General features: G+C 44.7%; 1 protein-coding gene across 1 annotated transcript; it reads right to left on the bottom strand.

The window, feature by feature from the left end:
* Positions 1 to 3,374: 3,374 nt before the first annotated feature.
* LOC311351943 (oxysterol-binding protein-related protein 10-like) lies at positions 3,375 to 18,822 on the bottom strand. Its single transcript, XM_084472105.1, has 7 exons — positions 18,497 to 18,822; positions 14,943 to 15,125; positions 11,783 to 12,419; positions 7,764 to 7,950; positions 7,200 to 7,382; positions 5,740 to 5,893; positions 3,375 to 4,753 (listed from the first exon to the last, which is right to left on the bottom strand). Exons 1-7 carry the CDS (start codon positions 18,560 to 18,562, stop codon positions 4,709 to 4,711), a joined length of 1,455 nt encoding a protein of 484 aa, XP_084328231.1. The 5' UTR covers positions 18,563 to 18,822; the 3' UTR covers positions 3,375 to 4,708.
* Positions 18,823 to 20,228: the final 1,406 nt, after the last annotated feature.

The raw sequence follows: 20,228 nt of genomic DNA, 5'->3' as shown, positions 1-20,228 counted from the left end.
CGACGTGTATATAATTACAAACGTCACTTCGTGTATCCGTTCATTTATTTATTTGTCCCGTATTTACATTTTTATAGAACCTCTAGTATGCACATGCGTGATGTTGACGCTGGAAACTAATCCGTTTCTGTTGTGAACCAGCTCAAATTATTAATCTGGATAAAGTGAAAGCAGTACACATGGCGCTATTTATTTACCGCACACGTTACATTACAACCATGCAGTGGGGGTGCTGTATAATATGTTATTGGTTTTAATATACAATAAACATACTTTAAAACACATTGCATAGTTCAACATTTTCGTTTCGCTTGAAATCGTGCAAGTTTACCACTAAAGGGCGCTGTTGCACAAGGAGTCAGAAATATAACAGCGGGTCCAATGACCTCATGCTTGGCACGGTAGAAACACACGACCAATGCCTGCACGTACCCTTGGTGTCAGTCATAACGTACCCTTGGTGTCAGTCATAACATACACCCAGTTTGACTTTCAACGGGGGGAAAGTCGATTTATCATTGGGTGGGCCTATCAGGTATTTCTTATAACATTGGTTTATTATGGTGTTCTATTCTTATAATACAATCAGTGTGCGAAATACAGAGGGGGGGGGGCTCCCCCCCCCCCCCCCGATTAACCCATGAGACCCCCTGAAAGCCAAAATTTGAAGGGGGTCTCAAATTTCGTCAAAAAAAAAATATATTTTTGTCACACAATTGTCACTAATGGTCATTTAAATGTGTTTAAGCACACCATGTCCAGTATTCAAAATTTTAAACATTTATTCACAAATATGTTCTATTTTTTTACCAAGCGGAGCCAGCCAGTCCTGTGCGCGTATGCAAATTAGCCATGTGCGCCAAACCGAAGAAGGGCTAGTTTGCACCCGGCGCAAAGCTGATTTTCCCCCACAGCAACCAGGCACCACTACACTTGCTCCTGGAGAGGTGTGTCGGCGAAAAGCAGGGGCGTGTTCCGGCGCAAATTATAGGCTACTTGGTGCTATTTTAGTGATCTAAAAAATGCGCCAATGCAATTGCGCCACTGACCGAAAAATACCTGGACTATAGCGGATAGCGCAGGGATTGTTCCCCGCGATTCTCTCCCGCTAGTCCCGCTGCCCGCTGCCGCGAGGCACCACTGACGCTGCCCGCTGCCGCGAGGCACCACCGGCTCTGCCCGCTGCCGAGGCGGTGATGCCTCGGCAGCGGGCAGCGGGGCTCCGGCCAGAGACAATCGCGGTCAACAATTGCGAGCAACAATCCCTTTCTCCTCCATGTCGCGGTTCAGTCTACTTAGATTGATGTGGAAGTGGAAGAACTAGAGACGACAGTCTCCGACGCAGTCGTTTGAGATTCATAATGTCGTCTGGAGGCGCTTGTAAAACTTACGTAACTTACAACTTGTAAAACGTATGTAACTTACAACTTGTAACTTACATAACTTACGTAACTTACAATTGTAATTTACAACTTGTAAAACGTACGTAACTCACAACTTTACAACATGTAACTTACGTGTAGCTTACGTAACTTACAACTTGTAACCTACAACTTGTAAAACGTACGTAATTTACAACTTGTAACTTACGTAACTTACAACTTGTAACTTGCAACTTACGTAACATATGTAACTTGCGTAACATACGTAACTTATGTAACTTACTACTTGTAGCTTACGTAACTTACAACTTGTAAGTTACGTAAATGATGTAAGTAACGTAAATTATGTAAGTTACGTAAATTGCGTAAGTTACAAGCTTCACTCTCGCGTGCGCAGGGTCTCTCTTACAACCTCTCTTACAACGTAACTTACAACCAAGTTATGTAAGTTACAAGTTGTAATTAGGCCTGTCATGATAACAAATTTTGCTAAATTGTCCCATAAATTATTGCGATAAGCGGTAATATTGCCGTTTTGAGAGCATTTTCAACTAATATAATGATAATGGAATAATAATGCAAGTACAACCTTTCAAAGATCAATAAACTGTTATTTCTAAAGAATATTTAACACTGGAACTGGCAGACATTTTAAATATCCTAAATAAATAAACAAAACAACCAAAAACAATAAATAAAATTGAAATAAAACTACATGAAGCGAACTACAACTGTCAGTGAGTGCGCAACATTTTAACTGTCCTGTTTGTACTTTGTGGACTAAACGGCCAAGTGATTGTGGACTGAAGACGGAGACATCCCATGATCTGTTTTTTTCGCAGCTGGGAAAACTGCATCGGATGATTATGCTTTAGGTGCAGATGCATGTTTGTTATATTGGCGCATTTAGTTTCTACCGTTTTACAACAACTGCGATATACCGGCTCGCACAGGTTAAGTGGTTCACCACGGTCATTTGGGTTGAACCCAAAACTCTCATTGGTTTATTGCATGTTACGCCACAAACACACCTACGGGTTTCAGCCCAACCCATTTTAGATTTGCGCCGGGCGCAAAGCTCATTTATCTCGCCGTCATAATAGCAACAGCGTCATAGAACCGACCACAAAGTACTTTGACTTTGCGCCTTGACGTCTGCTAAGTATGCTATAGGCCTACTGCATGAGAAAATTTTAGATCGATGTTGCGCAACAATCGGGAGATGGGGACCCCCCCGAATATTGAAGGGTATTTCGCACACTGAATACAATGCTCAAGCATCAGTATGTTTTCTCATACATTTCAATGACCACATCAAGCTTAACATTTTCTCAGCATTAGAGCATTAGAGGAAAGCATTAAGAAAGGGGTCCTATGGTTTGGGACGGGTTTATGGATTTGGTTTTTGGTAGGATTTTAGGGTTTCCTTTAAATCTAAAACCCAACCCAATGAAACTCCTTACCCTAACCCCAACCTTATAATGGAAAACTAAAAAATAACCAATAGGAACCCTTAACCAAAACGGAATGGGGGTTTAATATTACACATGGGACACACATGTTTGAAATTTACTTTTGTATTTGATGGCGGGGGAGTGGATTTTTGTGCAATATTACCTTAAAGTGTAATGAAAGAACAGTTCATTACAAATGGTTTACCAGCACGTATTCCTTGCTTATTAATCGACATATGAAGAAATTGAATAGTACTAATGTAAAATGTTATAGTAGGATTTATAATTAACTAACAATTCATAATTACCCAATTTTCCTATTCACCCAAATTTAGTTTCATGACCCACATTTCTACCACAATGAAGTACAGCCAAATAAACACAGACAAAGGGCTGGTTGAGTGATCATCATCATTTCATCATAATTTATTTTGAAACCAAAAACTGGTTTCTTCCAGATTCTCCATCTCAAGCTCCTGCAGCCGTTCTCCGGAAGCTTCTACAGTAAAGTGTTGCATAGGTTTGATCTCTGCACGGAGCGGGTGAATAGGACAAGCTGCTTTGTCAGCCACCCGTGAAACATTCACTTTAGAAAATAATGAATATTATTAATATATATTAATATATAGCCTGCCAGAGAGGTGCTCCGTTTAGGGTTTTTCTCATGGTGAAGTAACAAGGGCCACAGGATCAGTGCAGTACCAACAATATCAGTCCACTGTCCTTTTAAAACCTGTTTAACACCTGTTCCTAAAGTGACCCACCTCACCATACCAAATATTCTTCACACTACAAAGTGGCCTCTAGTGCTTAGCAGTTTTCATGTAAGGCAAACCAACACACGGCTCATTCACTCACCGTAGGCTACAACAACATTCCCTTTGACAGCTGGCCAGGCTTAAAACGGCAGTCTGTTTTTTTGTGTGTTTTGTTTTTACTGTTATTAAAGAAGAATTAGATCTTACCGATGGCCAAGATACCACCTTCTGTGTTTTGCCTCAGAATGTCTGGATGTTCCTTGATGACAAATAATATATTTTGATTAAGACCCAATGGATGCAGAGAAGGCAAGGGAGACGAAACATTGCACCGGATGAAAATAAAGCATAATAATACTGTGTTTGTCTCTGCAGAGAGAACACACTAGGGCTCAGATGGAATTGCTCTCTATTACAAAAAGGATGGGTAAATATAATGGCTTCAAGCCAAAATCAAATCCCATCTTATTACATTCTCTAACCCATTCTCGCTACATATTTAGTGTATTTATGGTTGGTTTAGTTAAGTTTTTGTGTAAAAGTATTTAGCGCTTTTATTTATATTTTAACTATACACCAAAGGCATGAAACTACACATTATTTAAATACTTTGTGAATTTTGTACTCTATATACAGTGGATTGTGCAAAACATTGAGTGGCACTGCTGTTCCATACATTTGTGCAAATAACTGAAAACATAGAAGAAGATCTTCTATTTAGATCTACGGTGTATAAAAACTAAAATACCAGTAACACCTCTCCGGTTAAAGTCACTCAGTTACATCTCTATCCCAGGATCCTTAGCAAGCTCGGAATTTAACTCAGAATCCTCTTTCTCGCTCTCTCTATTTCTCTATCTCACTCTTTCTCTCTCTTCCCCCCCTTCTCTTTGGCACATTCTCATTCTGGCACGAGTGTCTTGCTGAGACATAAAAAATACTGCTTCTTCCGGTTCTTCATTGTGGGGAGGCCATATTTCCACTCCATCCACGGCCAAACCCTCCAGACTCGTAGTGGTCCTTCGTGATGTTGTTGCTGCTGTTGGACTTGAGTAGAGATAGAACTCACACGCACGAACGCACGCACACACACACACACACACACACATCATGGTCAATGGGCCTTCCACAGAGGGTTGTGGTACACCCAGCCTTCCCCCTGCAAGTGCACGCACACACACACACACACACACACACACACACACACACACCAGAGTGTAGAGGGAAAAATGGTTACTTCATCAGTTTTTCCTGCCCTGTCAGCAAAATTCAGGATATGGTTAATCCACCTGTCAGTCAGGTTTCTGATGATGTGCCCCTTGCTCTATTCTCCACAGCTTTGTGACAAATTGGAAGCAACAAAAATAAATAAAACCTCAGCACACCTTTGGATAAACACCTTGCATGTGCGTGCAGGTTCTGTGCCCAGGTCAAGCATCCATTACATAGGGTCTTTGGCGCAAAAGGAATAAAATGAAAAGCATACAAAAACGTCCTCTGAAGGAACTAGATCAGAGCTGTGTGCCTGCCTTCCCACATCAGACCTGTCCATTGCATCCATTTACCAGGTCTGGTGCATCATAATACATTATTAATAATAGAGATATACATATTTGAAGAGCCGAAGAGGCAGAGTAGCAAGTATTCGTGCGCCAGCGTCATTCTGCAGACCCTTTTATGTTTTTAACCTTTGATGGTTTTTGCACCTGTACAAGGCAGCAAACTCACAAAAGTTTTCTTCGAAGCGCTTTGTTTCTACCAATTACAATTACTTCTCTCAGATAAACAACATCCTTCTTGATCATTTGTCATCCATTTCACATCCCTTACATTAATTTGAAATATTGGGCTGCTTTAAAGGTGCTGTAGGTTGACAGGCAAGATGTATTCACCAAACCAGTCGGGAAGGAGATGGTGGTCTGAAATCAGAACTGTCAAGTGCAGTAAGCTAGAATCTAATATTCTGAAAGAGCATTTGCTAATGGATGGCTTAAGCTTGAGTTTGTGTTTGTTGCTTAATCAACAAACACAAACTGTAATTATATCTTATACCTTAAATCTAACTACAGAACCTTTAATTCTCCTCTCCCTCGACCGTGTAATTGCATGCTGTGGTGTCCCGTGTGTGCCCGTGTGTTTGCTCACCTCCTTGACAAAGTACTTGGGTTTCCAGGGCGTCTTGGCGGCCGCTCTCTGCTTGCCCTCGCTGCGCTGGCGCTCCTCCAGGCGGTGCTTGTGTTCCGTGGCGTCCTCCATGTTGCCCGTCTTCAGCGAGGCGGTCACGTGCTGCCAAAGACGCCTGGAACACGGATTAACAGACAGACGACACACGGACAGGCGGACGGACAGATGGACAGACAAACGCACAGACAGACAGACGGACATACGGAGAGGTGGAGGGCAGATGGAGTAGGGGAGACACACACAGACGAACTGGATGAGCTCACATGTTGCATTTGCTGGGATAAACAAATGTGTCGTGAGGTCACAAAAACTTCTTCCACTTGTCTACAGTCTACCAATGTATTACTGTCGTGAGGCGGGGGGGTTTGCTCTCGTGTCATAGAAAAATGGGTATTCTGGGAGTTGAAACAAAACCTGAAGAGGAAAAATAATCTGCACACACACACACATATATATATATATGATCCTGAGATGAACATGAACATGAGACCCTCCCTCCTACTGCATTCTGCAAGAGCTTCAGTTCAACATTTTGGTGTGTATGGTAGATCAGTTTGGGATCAGTAGAATAACATCTCACACACAGTGTAACCAACGCTGATATTAGACCGCCGCGACAGCACCACCTATGGTGAAACACTGGTAACTACAGGATGCTGTGAATTGTCTTACAGATGCCGTTTGGTTCCCTTTTAATGCAAGTTTTAGAAAAACAACAACATGGGCCTCTTCCACTGGGAAAAAACCCTCAAAACTATCTGGGCGTGAAGCCCCACCGCCGCCATATGGTCGTTTCTCCGCACTGAAACCTCAAAAGCCACTTGGAAAGCGAGCATAAAAGAGTGTGACAGAAGTGAAAGCGGGAAAAGGAGGCAGGGAGGGAGAGGAGGAGTGTGGGGGAGCTGCAGGCCGACGACGGTGTGAAGCGGCCAGATGGTAGAGTGATGGGAGGTGGCAGCTGTAGCAGAACTCATCTGGTGAAGACGTTGGTAATTACTGCTTTATAACTTGCAGAGGAGTTAATTACATCCTGACCCAACCCAGCCGACTATAGAATGTATAATTACATCCCAGCCTTCTTCAGCCCCCAGAGTCTGAACAGGACATGATTAGAAAGCCAGGAAGGGGGGGGGGTGTGTACTGTGTGTACTCTGAGTACTATGTGTACTGTGTATACTGTACGTACTGTGAGTATGTGTGAACTTTGAGTACTGTGTGTGCTGTACATATTGTGTGAGTACTGTGTTACTGTGTGTACTATGTTAAATATGTTACCGTGTTAATGTGTGTACTGTGTTACTGTGTGTATATTATGTACTGTGACTAGAATGTGTACTGTGTGTACTTCCCTGATCTACTCTCAGAGGAACCCCATGCTCGTAGTCACAACTAGATCCTAGGACAGCCTGTCGTCCACTCACCGCGACTCGTATTGGCTCTGCTTCTCCAGGGGCCGGATCTTCTTCTTGATGATTGGCAGCTTGGAGGTGTCAATCACCTTGGTCTCCCCGCTGCTGTAGGTGAACTCCAGGGTGCCGTTCCACTCACCCTGGGCCTTGCACACCACAGCGCCTGTGTGGTTGTTCTTCACCTCCGCCGTCACTCTGTCAACAAGTCCGCCACAGAGTGTCAGTCAGTTGAACATTACTCAACTTTTTGACGCAGGCCACGGAGCCGACAGAACGGACGGACCCACAATGCATTTCGAGAGCGCCCCATGCAAAGTCAATGAGATCCGTCGATGGACGGAGGTAGTGTGAATGTAAGGTAAGCAAGTAGAATGCGAACCATACATGAAGAAACACGAAGAATGTAACAAAGCATTGACCGAAACAGTAACCCCCGACACACACACACACACACACACACACTGATCACCCCCCCCCCACACACACACACACACTGATCACCCCACCCCCCCCCACACACACACACACATCCTGCCCAAACAGACACACACACACCAAACACACACCGTCACCCACCGGTGAACCTTCCCTCCGTAGAAGGGCTTGGTGTGGAAGTTGATGGAGGCGACGTAGCCAGACTTGTTGCAGCTGATGGTGGCCTTTCCCCCAAGCTCCACCCACGGCACCGTGAGGATGGAGCGGGCGTAAGCACAAGGCAGCGTGAACACATACTCCTCGTCATGCTCCAGCAGATACAGGACCCCTGGGGAGGGAGGAGGGAGGAGGTGTTAGTTTAATCACGTGGGATCATCTCACATTCCATTTCATGCAGGTGATCCTGTAGCGCCTGACCAGTGGACTGTGTCAACATCTGTGTGGACATTGAGAATTGTAGCGTCGAAGGGGAAGTAGGCCACCAAACCGCTTTGTTATGTTTGGGTCTCACATAGTGTTGGTGAACAGTTCTGTGTTATTTTTTTACTGAAACGTATAAAGTAGCTAAACACTGAAAAAATGAGGTGTCTGCAATAAAAACATCCCTCAGAGTGGTCGTTCTCTTCTGGCTATGCACCCTAGCTTGAGAGAGTATGGGGTGGGTTTTGACAACGGTCCCTCACTGGCTCCTTTTGTGAGCCTCTGATCGCATTTTTTGAATCTCCTGTTAAAGTTGTACTGCTAGAACAGGGGGGGTTATTACCCATCAAGTTTTTTACAGGTATGGACAAACAAATGCAACAACCAACTCAACCTACAATCGATTAAAGGGGTAGTTCAGGATTTTGGACATCGGGTCTCATTTCCAAGTGAGCCAGTGTGTTATTTATCATTGGAGACCGTTTTCAACACTTTTCATTCAGTCCTTCTAGTTGCAGAAATCGCTGGTGCTAGGCTAGCGCAAGTCGAGGGGAACTGCTAGCCTGCCAATAAAAACAGATATACCCACTCCAAAGTACACCCGATGCAAACCAATTATAATGCCAGACTATCGATGTAAATGTCTGTGTTGATAGAATAATATTTGAAATAAAACTATCCTTGTATCGCAATGATTACATTACATTTTGGGGGACTACTTTCTCATTAGTGGTGGAATTTCACTTTGCTCCGGTGTAGCAACCAATTCACTACAGCAGAAGGTAAACAGAGAAGCGCACTCCAGGTAATATCAGTCCGCCGCTGCCGTAGCTTGCTTCCAACTACAGGGATTATAAACTAAATGCAATGCGATGCAAGGGTAAGTTTATTTCTCACACTATTCTATCAACACAGACATTTACATCGATAGTCTGGCATTATAATTGGTTTGCCTCGGGAGTGGGTAAAACTGTTTTTATTGGCAGGTTAGCAGTTCCCCTCGACTTGCGCTAGCCTAGCACCAGCGATTTCTGCAACTAGAAGGACTGAATGAAGAGTGTTGAAAATGGTCTCCAATGATAAATACACACTGGCTCACTTGGAAATGAGACCCGATGTCCAAAATCCTGAACTACCCCTTTAAGCATCGCAAAAATCAATATCAGACCAAACATGAACATCCAAGAATGAGAAACACCACAAAGAGTGGCTTCTCTTTTCAAGCAAAAGAGAGAGAAGGTCAGGAAGTAAGTTGTATTCTGCTGCCAAAGCAAGAGATCCATTACTCAGTCCCTTCCTTACTACGCTCCCACATCAGTAATCAGATAAGCAGCTGCGACATCTGCATGCGGTTCACTACTCCCAAGGTTAAGTAGATTTAAAGGAAGACGCTGGCTGCCCTCGCTTGTTCCGTTGGGAGATTGTAGAGAATGTGGAAAAACAGGGAAACAAATCACTGCTTACTGTTTTGGTTTCTCTGTGGCCACTGCGTCATGTCCATCAAGTTGCATTAATGTACACCATACAAACTCACTGTTCAGATGTGTTATTGTACCCATCCCAGCACCAAAGGGATGGGCAAAGTGGGCCACCATATACGAATGAACAAACACTGCACACACTGCATACACACACCCACACACACACATATACACGCCAAACACACAGCACACACACACACACACACACACACACACACACAAACTTTTCCCTGGGCAGTTATATAACAGACAGCTGTCCTGTTCCCATGGCACTCGCAGGGCCCAGGCCTTACACATCCATGTCCACCATCCAGGACAGAGGAGATACACACTCTAGTCTCTCACACCCTGTTCTCTTTACAAATATCAGTGTATTATGAAAAACTCATAGATGTGTGTGTGTGTGTGTGTGTGTGTCTGTGTGTGTGTGTGTGTGTGTGTGTGTGTGTGTGTGTGTGTGTGTGTGTGTGTGTGCATGTGTGCGTGTGTGTGTGTGTGTGTGCCTGTGCACTTATTTAATGGGTTTATGCATCAGACAGCATTACATGGTAAATATACACATTTGTAAAATGACAGCTGATTATAAAGTGCAGATTGGCTGCAGAGTGCAGTGTGAGGGGTGCTGCACTACAGTAGCAACATGTCAGGTTGCCACGGTTCTAATGACCTACTCTGCCTGGCTGGAGTTATTTACAATGGTGAATGTGCTCCTGTGTGACCTGCTTGGTTAAATAAAGGTTGCAGTGAGTCAGCCTCCCTCCACCGTAAAGCAACCTATTTATCTAGATAGTCTTTTTGGTAAGGACATCTTTGGGGCTTAACATCTGGGCTCCAGCAGGCTGAGCCACCGAGCAGGCACCAGTCTGGTATCTTGATCCTGCAGGTCAGTCAAACCCTTCCTGGTTTCCATCAATTTCCAACATGAAGCAATAAATGAAAAAGAAAAAGAAAGAAAACAAAGAAGAAAATATGATACGTTTCCACAAAACGTATTTTGTGCCACCATGTCATTACCTCATTAAGCCTATTAACAACTGTGAGTCACTAATCACAGCCAAAACACAAACACACTCCAATCGGCAATTGCATATTGTACACTTCTAACACTCATGTGGCCTGGGCTTGTAATTAATGCGTAATGCTGTCCTAATTAAAGCTAGGGCTTAATTAGCCTACAGCTTACACAAGCAAGTAAGCTGACAGAGCTAACATATCTCTCTCTCTCTCTCTCTCTCTCTCTCTCTCTCTCTCTCTCTCTCTCTCTAAAACAAATAAATAATAATAATTATGCCATGCTAATGATAGCACCTGCCCCGTGGGCTGTGTAGGTGGGTGGTGCACAGCAGCTGACGCGTGATATGCACCAGTTAGCACGGAGCGCCTCAGGCGTCCAGCAAGTTGTGAACTGGAACCCGGTACAGTGACTTAAAGATCCTAACAAAGACAGAGCTCCTTCAGTACCAACTCCAGGTCCATGTACACATGTATGTAAGGAGCAGGTAGTGGTCGGGTAGACATCTTGCTCAACGGCGCCTAATGCTTAGAACACAGCCATAGGGTTGGAACCTGGAACCTTGTGGCTGGGTGTCAGGCACCCTCACCACTAACCTGCTGCCAAGTACAGCATGGCATCATGCTAAGAAGAACTACATAAAGTACAATATTCTATCTCAACATAATGCGACTTAGAGTCAAACTTGTGTCTACTGTTCCGTTGTGGGCTGTAGCATCATAAATCTCCAGCCTATCACAGGGCCTGATCACTCCTAAGCTGAACGTAAACCTATTTCATGGGTGTCTAGCAGCCTATTAATCACCATGTTCAGTCGAGATGGGATCTCGTTGGGTTACGGCATAACTCCCAGTGGACTTAAATCCATTAGGAAACCACTTAGTCCCACTGTGAGCAATGCAGAATGCTTTGGCATGCAGAGGCAGCACATGAATTAGCCTTGATAGGGCAATAAAATAGAAATTACGTCTTCTGTCGTATAGTTTGAACATCTAAACGTATGGGTGGATGTAATTATAACACCTGCCCATAATGGTAGGCCATCCTTAATCCATCCATACATTTTATGATCTATCACAATTAAATAATAGCAATAAAATGGAATCTAATGAAGAATTATAAAAAAAAAAAAAAAACAGCTTGGTCCATATCCGGTTATAAGCATATACACAGTGTTATGTTTGGAACCGTAGCTATGGTAACATGCGTGTAGAGAACCTGTAGAGAATGTGCACACTCCCGCTCACCTTCCCCCACCATGGACACCCCCACCGACATGCCCATGAACTTGCTCTTGGTCCACACGTGGGTGTTGACGCACATCTTCCTCTCCCGGCACTCGCAGTAGAACCCAGACACCGGAGGGTGGTGGGACACCTGCTCCGCCACGAAGCGCACCTGGTAGCAGTCAGAGTTCCCCCCATCACCACCACCAACTCCTCCTCCACCTCCTCCTCCTCCTCCTCCACAGCTGCTGCTGCTGCTGCTGGTGCTGCTGCTGGTGGTGTTGGTGGTGTTGGTGGTGGTGTTGCCCACATCACGTCCTGTCCCGCGCTGGGTGCACCCGACGGGGGCCGTGGGGCCAGGGGCGGGGTTGGGGGCGGAGCCTCCTCCACCCTTCCGGAGGAGGGGCCATACGCGGTCGTAGGGCACCGCCCAGGAGCAGTGGAAGCTCTCCCCCAGGATGGGGTTGTAGGGCTTCTTGGCCACAGCGCCCTTGCGGCCCTCGTGGAAGGCGGTCAGGTAGTACTCCACCAGGCGCACCATGCGCTCCTCGGGGCTGACGCCCCATGTGATGGACAGGAACATGTCGGGGTGCGCCATGAAGTTGGCGTACATCTCCAGCAATGAGCGCTTCTCCAGGATGAAGGTGGGGAGCACCACCTGGTGGGGGGGTGGGGTGGGGGGGAGGGGGGGGCGGATTGAGAGACAGGTTAGACAATTAACTGTTGACTCCAAGATCTCCGTCTGGAATCCATCTGGGTTCTACACTCACCTACACTCACCATTCTAGGGCTAGCTTCTAGGTTTAACTGAGGTGATGATGATGAGTTTAAAGAAACACACCAAACAAGGGTTGGGGAGTTCAGATGAAGTTAAAGGGGTGTTTGTGGATCAGTGAGCTCACAGTCAGAAACAACTCTAGTCATCCCAGCGTACAATCAATGCTCCGAAAACTAGGCTAAGCTTGTTTTATGTTAAACAAGCTCTGATTGGTTACTAATGATGTGAGTACGTTATTGTTGCACAATGGCACAGTTTGCTAGAAAAAAGTTTTGTTCACATTTTTCGTTTTTTTTGACTGTGGACAATTCCAGTATTTTGAACATTGACCCACCTTTCTGGTTTGTCTAGGATGAAGGATGTCTAGGATGTCTATGGGCATTCACAAACCTGTCCTTAAAACAACCCTAAACATTTGTTTTCAGAAATGTGCAACTCACCGAGTGGTTAGTGGTGTTTGTTGATGTTCCAAATCAAGTATTGTAGCGAAATACAGTTTATGCCGTGTTTTATTTGTCATTTTGTAAATTGATTTCTGTTGAAAGACTCACTGCATGTTGACCGGAAACGGAAAGAGGAGCTGGGCTGGCTCGGTTCTCCGCATCAACAGTAGAGCTAGAACCGAGCGAAAAGACTACAACCAAATGTAAACAGCCCCATTTCCATTTCCGGTTCCGGTCCGGTTTCCGTTTCAATGGGATTTACAAAATGACAAATAAAACACGTCCATTTCATCATAGACAAACCAGAAAGTGGGCTCAATGTTCAAAATACCGGAATTGTCCTTTAATAACATTGCTAGAAACAAAAAAAGAAAAAGCCCCCGAGAGTGTTTTGCCACTATATATACACTGACTAGTACATATGAGTCAATACTATTGACAGGAAAATCCTGTTGAATGTAAGACTATATCTTTCATTCTTTCCCTGTGAAACAAACATGTTCAGACACACACACACACACACACACAGATCACATAACTAGCAGCATCTCTTGATAACTCAATGCAAGCCCATCATGTTAACTCAGATAGAAGGCTGTGCGATGTGTGTGTGTGTGTGTGTGTGTGTGTGTGTGTGTGTGTGTGTGTGTGTGTATGTGTGTAGCATGCATGCATGTGGGAGATCAATAGTGCAACAGTCAACCCTCTACTTCATCCCTGCCTGACAAATATCATTATCTCCATCCATCCATAGGGTTGGTTCCTCTCTCTCTATGCAAATTGTGCAGCTCATGAGTTATGCTATATGAATGATATTGACACTTATTCCCTTCCATCTGAAACTTTCACTGCCACTGTGATTATGTGACAAAGGGACAGACCCATCAATAGGAGTTAGCATCGAGGGGAACACGTCCTGGCGGCCTGACTGATCTGCAGTACTCTATCCCCTTACTAAGAGAACGCTCAACACAGCTGGAAGAAGAGCATCACAGAGAGAACCTCTCAGGACCCACTGGGCTACATATACTTCCTAACCCGTTGTTATGCAACCAGCAGTCAATCAGCCTGCTGTTCTCTCTCCCTAATAGACCCATCAATGGAGCCATGCCAGGGGGGCCGCGATCTCCACATCGATTCCCCCTCTCATGCATCAATCTGGAATGGAACATGCACAGGCTGGACGCTGGACAGATCTACATGCATACTGAGATGGGTACATACTCATGAGATACTGAGATACATACTAAGATGGGTTTGTAGAGGTGTGGATTAATGAATGAATGTATCTTACAAATAAAAAGTAGTTGGAGGGTGGGTTGAGGGATTGATGATGGATGGAAGGATGATGACATGACACTATCATCATAACTATATAATAACACTATCATCATAACGATATCAATCATCGTAACAATATCATAACCCTATCATCATAACACTATCATCGTAAATATATCATAATACTATCATAACTAAGCTTGTGTATTGTGCGCTCCATTAACATTGTGTTCCCACAGCTGTGATTCATAGGCCTCACACACCGGCCTTTCATTCCTGGCTTCATTCATGTTTTACTTTGTTAATACAACATCCCCTCCCTCTCTCCCTCCCTCCCTGCCTCCCTCCCTCTCTCCCTCCCTGCCTCCCTCCCTGCCTCCCTCCATCCCTCTCAGCCATCTATTATGCCCCAAACCAAAGTTATTATAGTTTAGCCTTTTTTAAAATCTTTTATTCAATTATTTTTGACTTTTCAGTTTAGCTTTAATCAGTTTTTAATCTTTATTTTTTTTGTAAAGACTTGTTTATTTTTATTTCAGTCAACGGAAAATATCACACACACCTAGTTTCCGTTACTTGGTTAGTTTTCATTAAAGATAATAACCTTGCTCCAAACCACAACCTCCTCACCCCCCCCCGCCCCCCCCCCCCAACACGCTGCGGCTCTGCCCTCACTCACCCGTGTGAGGTCCATGCCCAGCTTGAGCTGTGAGAGGAGGTGCAGGATGACGCTGCGCTGGTCGTCCAGCACACCCAGCTCCTCCTCGTCGTTGTCCTCTGTGTCCGTGGCCTCCTCCCAGGGATCGGGGGCCTCGGGGGGCCCGCCGGTCTGCTGGCTGGCCTGCTGCGGTGCCGGCTGACCCTGCTGGTCCAGGACCGAGGAGGAAGGAGAGGAGGGCAGCTTGAAATTGAATTCTCAACGCGGTGAGATTGGAGTGTGAACGAGATCGTTGTGTTTTCTCTACTGTGTTCACTGAGCTCTGTGACAGGGGCCGCCTGCACAATGGCAAGAATATAATTAAGTCTTAAAGTCACGTTGACAATCTCAAAGGTCATTTTGTTTGCTCCACGACCAGAAAAAATGAACACTTTTGAAACAAAATGCATGATATTTTGATTTACTAAAATAAACTGGTGTGGAATGTGCCAATGTGCCCCTATACCTAATGTCTGTCTCTCTTCCCCTATACCTACTATCTGTCTCTCTTCTCCTATACCTACTGTCTGTCTCTCTTCCCCTATACCTACTGTCTGTCTCTCTTCCCCTATACCTAATGTCTGTCTCTCTTCCCCTATACCTAATGTCTGTCTCTCTTCCCCTATACCTAATGTCTGTCTCTCTTCCCCTATACCTAATGTCTGTCTCTCTTCCCCTATACCTAATGTCTGTCTCTCTTCCCCTATACCTAATGTCTGTCTCTCTTCCCCTATACCTAATGTCTGTCTCTCTTCCCCTATACCTAATGTCTGTCTCTCTTCCCCTATACCTAACGTCTGTATGATTTATCCAGGAAGCTGTTGAAAGAAAACCAGTAATGTGAGGAAGCCCACTTAGTCCCCAAAGCACTACAGGGACAGAAAGGAAAAGCTTTTTCTTTTCTTCTCTCCGCTGTTCGGTTTCTCTCTCCCCCTCTCAGTGGGAGAGAGAGGAAGAGGAAGCTTGTAGCAGAGGAATGTAAAGCATGCTAATGAGGCCCCTTTAGGTTCATCTATCATATGCATGCAGCAAATATGACTCTCTAGATGAAATAGGTTTATTTTGGTGACAAAGTTTATGACATCTAATTGTAAATAATAGAACAGTGTTTTTGTTTCTTCCCATACAGAATAAGATGAATCTACATGTAATAATAATCATTCTAGAGTCAATTGCCCCCTTTCACCCTTTTGTTCAATAACTCATTCATGAATTTTTCTTATTCAAATGTATATTTCCACTTCAACAAACCACACACAACTGTCCAGTATCCATACTTTAAACCATATTGGGCTCACATCATATAAAACCCAGACGCCAGCATACAGATATCCAATTGATTCCAATGTTGGCCTGTTGGAGGCCTGGTAGAAGCTGCCCCCCCCCCGGGGCTAACACCTCACCAGCCCCTACACTCAGTCACAAGCCAAACCACTCAGTCTATAGGTTATTACATTACTCAAGGGTGAAACGGGGGCTCAAAGGACCACTGTGTTTACCCCAGGGGCCACGTGAGGTAGTCCATGTGGCATCAGTTGCTCTGTCTCTCTACAACCTGCCCTGGGTAACCCCCCGAAGCTTCCCGATTCCTCGTGAGAGTTGGCTTAGTCTGTTCCAGCACTGAGGTCTGGTACTACAGATTAATATTTCATACACCACGTGGCTTGGCCCAGAACAGGCCTCCATACTTGCTTCTCATCCCTCCCATCCCCTCCAGAGTATTTACGGGGTAAAAACATGAATGAGGACAGGAGCAAAGAGTGCTATGATTGGGAGTTGAGATTCTGTTTTGATTGAAGCCGTACAAATTCTATGAAGTGTGTGTTTGTATCACTTATCCACAGACAGCAGATACGGATAAGTCTACAGATAAGCAAGGTTGTTAAGAAATATATTGAAAGGTTTTTCTTTGGACACGTGTCCATATGGAGAGACTCTGCCCCCCCAGGAGCGACACTGGAGCTCAATAAAGGGAAGCTTTTCTCCACTTGAAGGATCCCGTTAGCCTCAGCCAATAGAACAGGCTGTCTCTCAAGAGCCCTCGTGACCCTCTCAGAGATTGCCTTTTTTAGAGACACTTTACTTCCGAAAGCCTGCAGCGTCTGCAGCCTGCATCGCTGGGGATTCAGAAAACAGCCGTGCGTCGGACACTTTGTCCAACAGTATCTATACGGGGGGCTCTCGTTTATAGATTGAAAGTTTCAAAAATCTTTTGTCCATCTGTGAGCATACAGAAATGTGTCTTTCGCCCCGGATTAAAGCAATTTGTATAAGCTCTTCCCCGATGATGTTGTAATAGCCAGGCCTAACATCCAATCACCACAGAGCGATTACAGAGTCTCTCATTGTTTGTTTTTATTAACAATCAGCAATCAACCGGTATCACCACAGTTCCTGTTCTCATTTAGAGAAGAGTGAAAGAGTAATGCCCAACTAATTATTTAGTTGGAATGTGAATAAACTCAAACTTTATCTGCCCTATCCCTGAAATGTGAGCATATATGATTAACGCAACCAGATGCAAGTTTTCTAATTAAATATATATTAATTATTTGTAACTCCGAAATCACGAAATCAAACCAACAAAATCAAACCAAACATAACTGAAACTGAAGGCTTGTTTGTGCCTGTAGAGAAGGCTCTCCATAACTCTATTTCTTCCTAACTCTCCCTCTCCCTGACTCTCCCCCCCCTCTCTCTCTCTCTCTCTCTCTCTCTCTCTCTCTCTCTCTCTCTCTCTCTCTCTCTCTCTCTCTCTCTCTCTCTCTCTCTCTCCGTAATTCTCTTTCTCCCTCTCTCTCCTGAAGCTCACTCTCTCTAACTCTCCTTCTCTCTTGCTCTCCTAACTCTCCCTCTCTCACACTCTCACTGACTCCCTCTCTCTTGCTCTCTCTAACTCTCGCTCTCTCTAACTCTCCCTCTCTCTAACTCTCCCCAACTCTCCCTCCCGCCTGTCCTCTCTCTCCTTCTTATCTGAGGGCCCAGTTCCCCAGTGTGTCCTGGATCAGGAAGTTGATGATAAGCTGCTGGTCTGTTCCCACAGTCCCACCGTGTGTGTGTGTGTTATCTATGGCAACGCACACACAAAAGTGCACGTGCGTTGTGCCCCCAGTCTCTTTATAGGTCTCTCTCTCTCACACAAACACTCACACACACACACACACACACATACACACACACACACACACACACACAACCCACTTATACACACTAAGTTAAGCTGCAAAGTTCAACTTTAGCTACAGAGGACACTAATGTCACCACGTGAACATGCCACTACTCCAAGGCAAATACAAGCTGGAACACACACACACACACACACACACACACACACACACACACACACACACACACACACACACACACACACACAAACAAACACAAACATGCGTACACACACACACACACACACACACACACACACACACAGACACAAACACAAACATGCGTACATGTTTGTGTACACACACATACATACACACACACACACACACACACACACACACACACACACACACACACACACACACACTCACGTTGCTGGGCTGGCACGGAACCAAGGCCGGCTTGTTGGACGTCCTGCTTGTTCTCATATCCACCATCCGGTGAGAGAAGATGGGAGATGGACACACACACACACACACACACTCACTGACTCACTCACACACACACACTCACAGGAGTAGCCTTGCAATGATCACAGCGCTGGAGCCACTAACCAGAGCGGGTGATGGAAAGAGGAAGAGAGGAAGAGGAGGAGGAGGGAGAGTACAGACATTGAGGAAGAAAGAAGAAAGAAAACAGAAAGTAAAGAAAAAACAGAGAGAACCAAAACTAACTAAATCAAAGAGGGGGATGAAGAGAAGAGACGGACCGAGCGCAGTGGTAGTGGTGCCTTCTGTGCTTCTGATAGGCAGATTAAAAGTGATGCTGAAAATCCATCCCCCCCCCCCACACACACACACACAGCCCTCTTCTCTTGTAGGCCCCTCCCCTCCTCACCGTGTACACACTGCACTGCAGCCCCTCCCACTTCAGATAGCATGTCTGCTCCAGTCCCTCCTCCTCTGTGGACCCCTCCCACCCCACACTCTCCATCCTTTTCCCTCCTTTACGACCCACGCTTTTTCCCCTCCTTCTCTCCAGTCGCCATTTATTTTACCTGCTATCATTTCACCCTCAGTCCACGACAAGGGTTTGCCTGAGCTCCTCCTGCATGTGATACAGAAGAATATGAAATGAATGGGGTGAATGGGGGAAGAAAGAAGGATGACATTCATTCCCGTCTCTTTGTGAACCATCACGTTCACGCAGCACGGACACAAAGAAATAGTGTCATTTGAATATTTTTGGACGGTAACATTTTTTTTTTATAGATTTGCAGGACTGCATGGATTAGAACGTGTGATTTAAAGATGACCACCTCCACTTCATCTTTTCAATTTCATGAATTCAACCAGTGCTTTTCAAAAAATACATTTGAGATTTGTTAAGGTTGTATGTAACACTCGAGAGTTGTAAAGAGAGAGCAGAGCCAGACTTTGAAACTTAAAAGAAAAAAAACTGTTCTGCAAATCGTTCTCAGAAGAGACGCCTTGCCCACAGTAACTAAATGGTCAGAAAAGAGCTGGGAGTGGTAGAATATCTAAATTGTCTCATACGGAGGCAGTTAACTCAAAATGGATATTTTGTCCAGAGCACTTCACTCACTTATAGCTGACAGAGGGCTAAGCGCAATTACTCTCAGATCACAGCTCTTACCTACACCAACCTTTAATTGTTAAAAATATAGGTATACTATATAGAATTATGCATACTAAACAATTCACCTAACTGCATTTTGAACACAAACAGAAATGAAGGGATATGTGAATTCTGCCTTAAAATTAAAACATTTGACGTTTCTGTAGACAGCGAATGGTCTTGCCAGCTATGAGGTGTGTTAAGCCACCACTACCCAATATAGAATGGGAGTTGTAGACTTTATGGGTCACTCAGTAGAACATTTTCCTCGCTCTATTAAGTCTGAAGTGTGGATGTTCTCATGGGTGCAACAGAAGAGCAGATAAAGGTGTTCTTAGAGTCATGTATATTTTGTGCAGTTTGAATAAAATACAGCTGGACATACCCGAAGGTATACTCCGAAGGTAAAAGCGAAACACAAGGACATACCTGAAACTATTATTTTTTTTACTATTTACGTTAACTTCCATTATTATAACATGACGTGTGACGTGTGAAGGCCCTCGCAGTTTGAGAGAATCGTTC

Source organism: Micromesistius poutassou (assembly GCF_964030765.1).
Source record: "Micromesistius poutassou genome assembly, chromosome: 8".
NCBI classification, from domain to species: Eukaryota; Metazoa; Chordata; class Actinopteri; order Gadiformes; family Gadidae; genus Micromesistius; species Micromesistius poutassou.
Note: the sequence above shows the minus strand (reverse complement) of the source record. Positions and strands in the feature narration are given on the sequence as shown.

Excerpts from the sequence above, each read along its gene's own strand:
- LOC311351943 (XM_084472105.1), bottom strand. The coding sequence starts at position 18,562 with ATGGTGGATATGAGAACAAGCAGGACGTCCAACAAGCCGGCCTTGGTT. Across the intron at positions 15,126-18,496 it reads TTCCGTGCCAGCCCAGCAAC|GGTCAGCCGGCACCGCAGCA; the intron begins GTGAGTGTGTGT and ends CTGGACCAGCAG. Across the intron at positions 7,383-7,763 it reads TACGGAGGGAAGGTTCACCG|AGTGACGGCGGAGGTGAAGA; the intron begins GTGGGTGACGGT and ends ACTTGTTGACAG.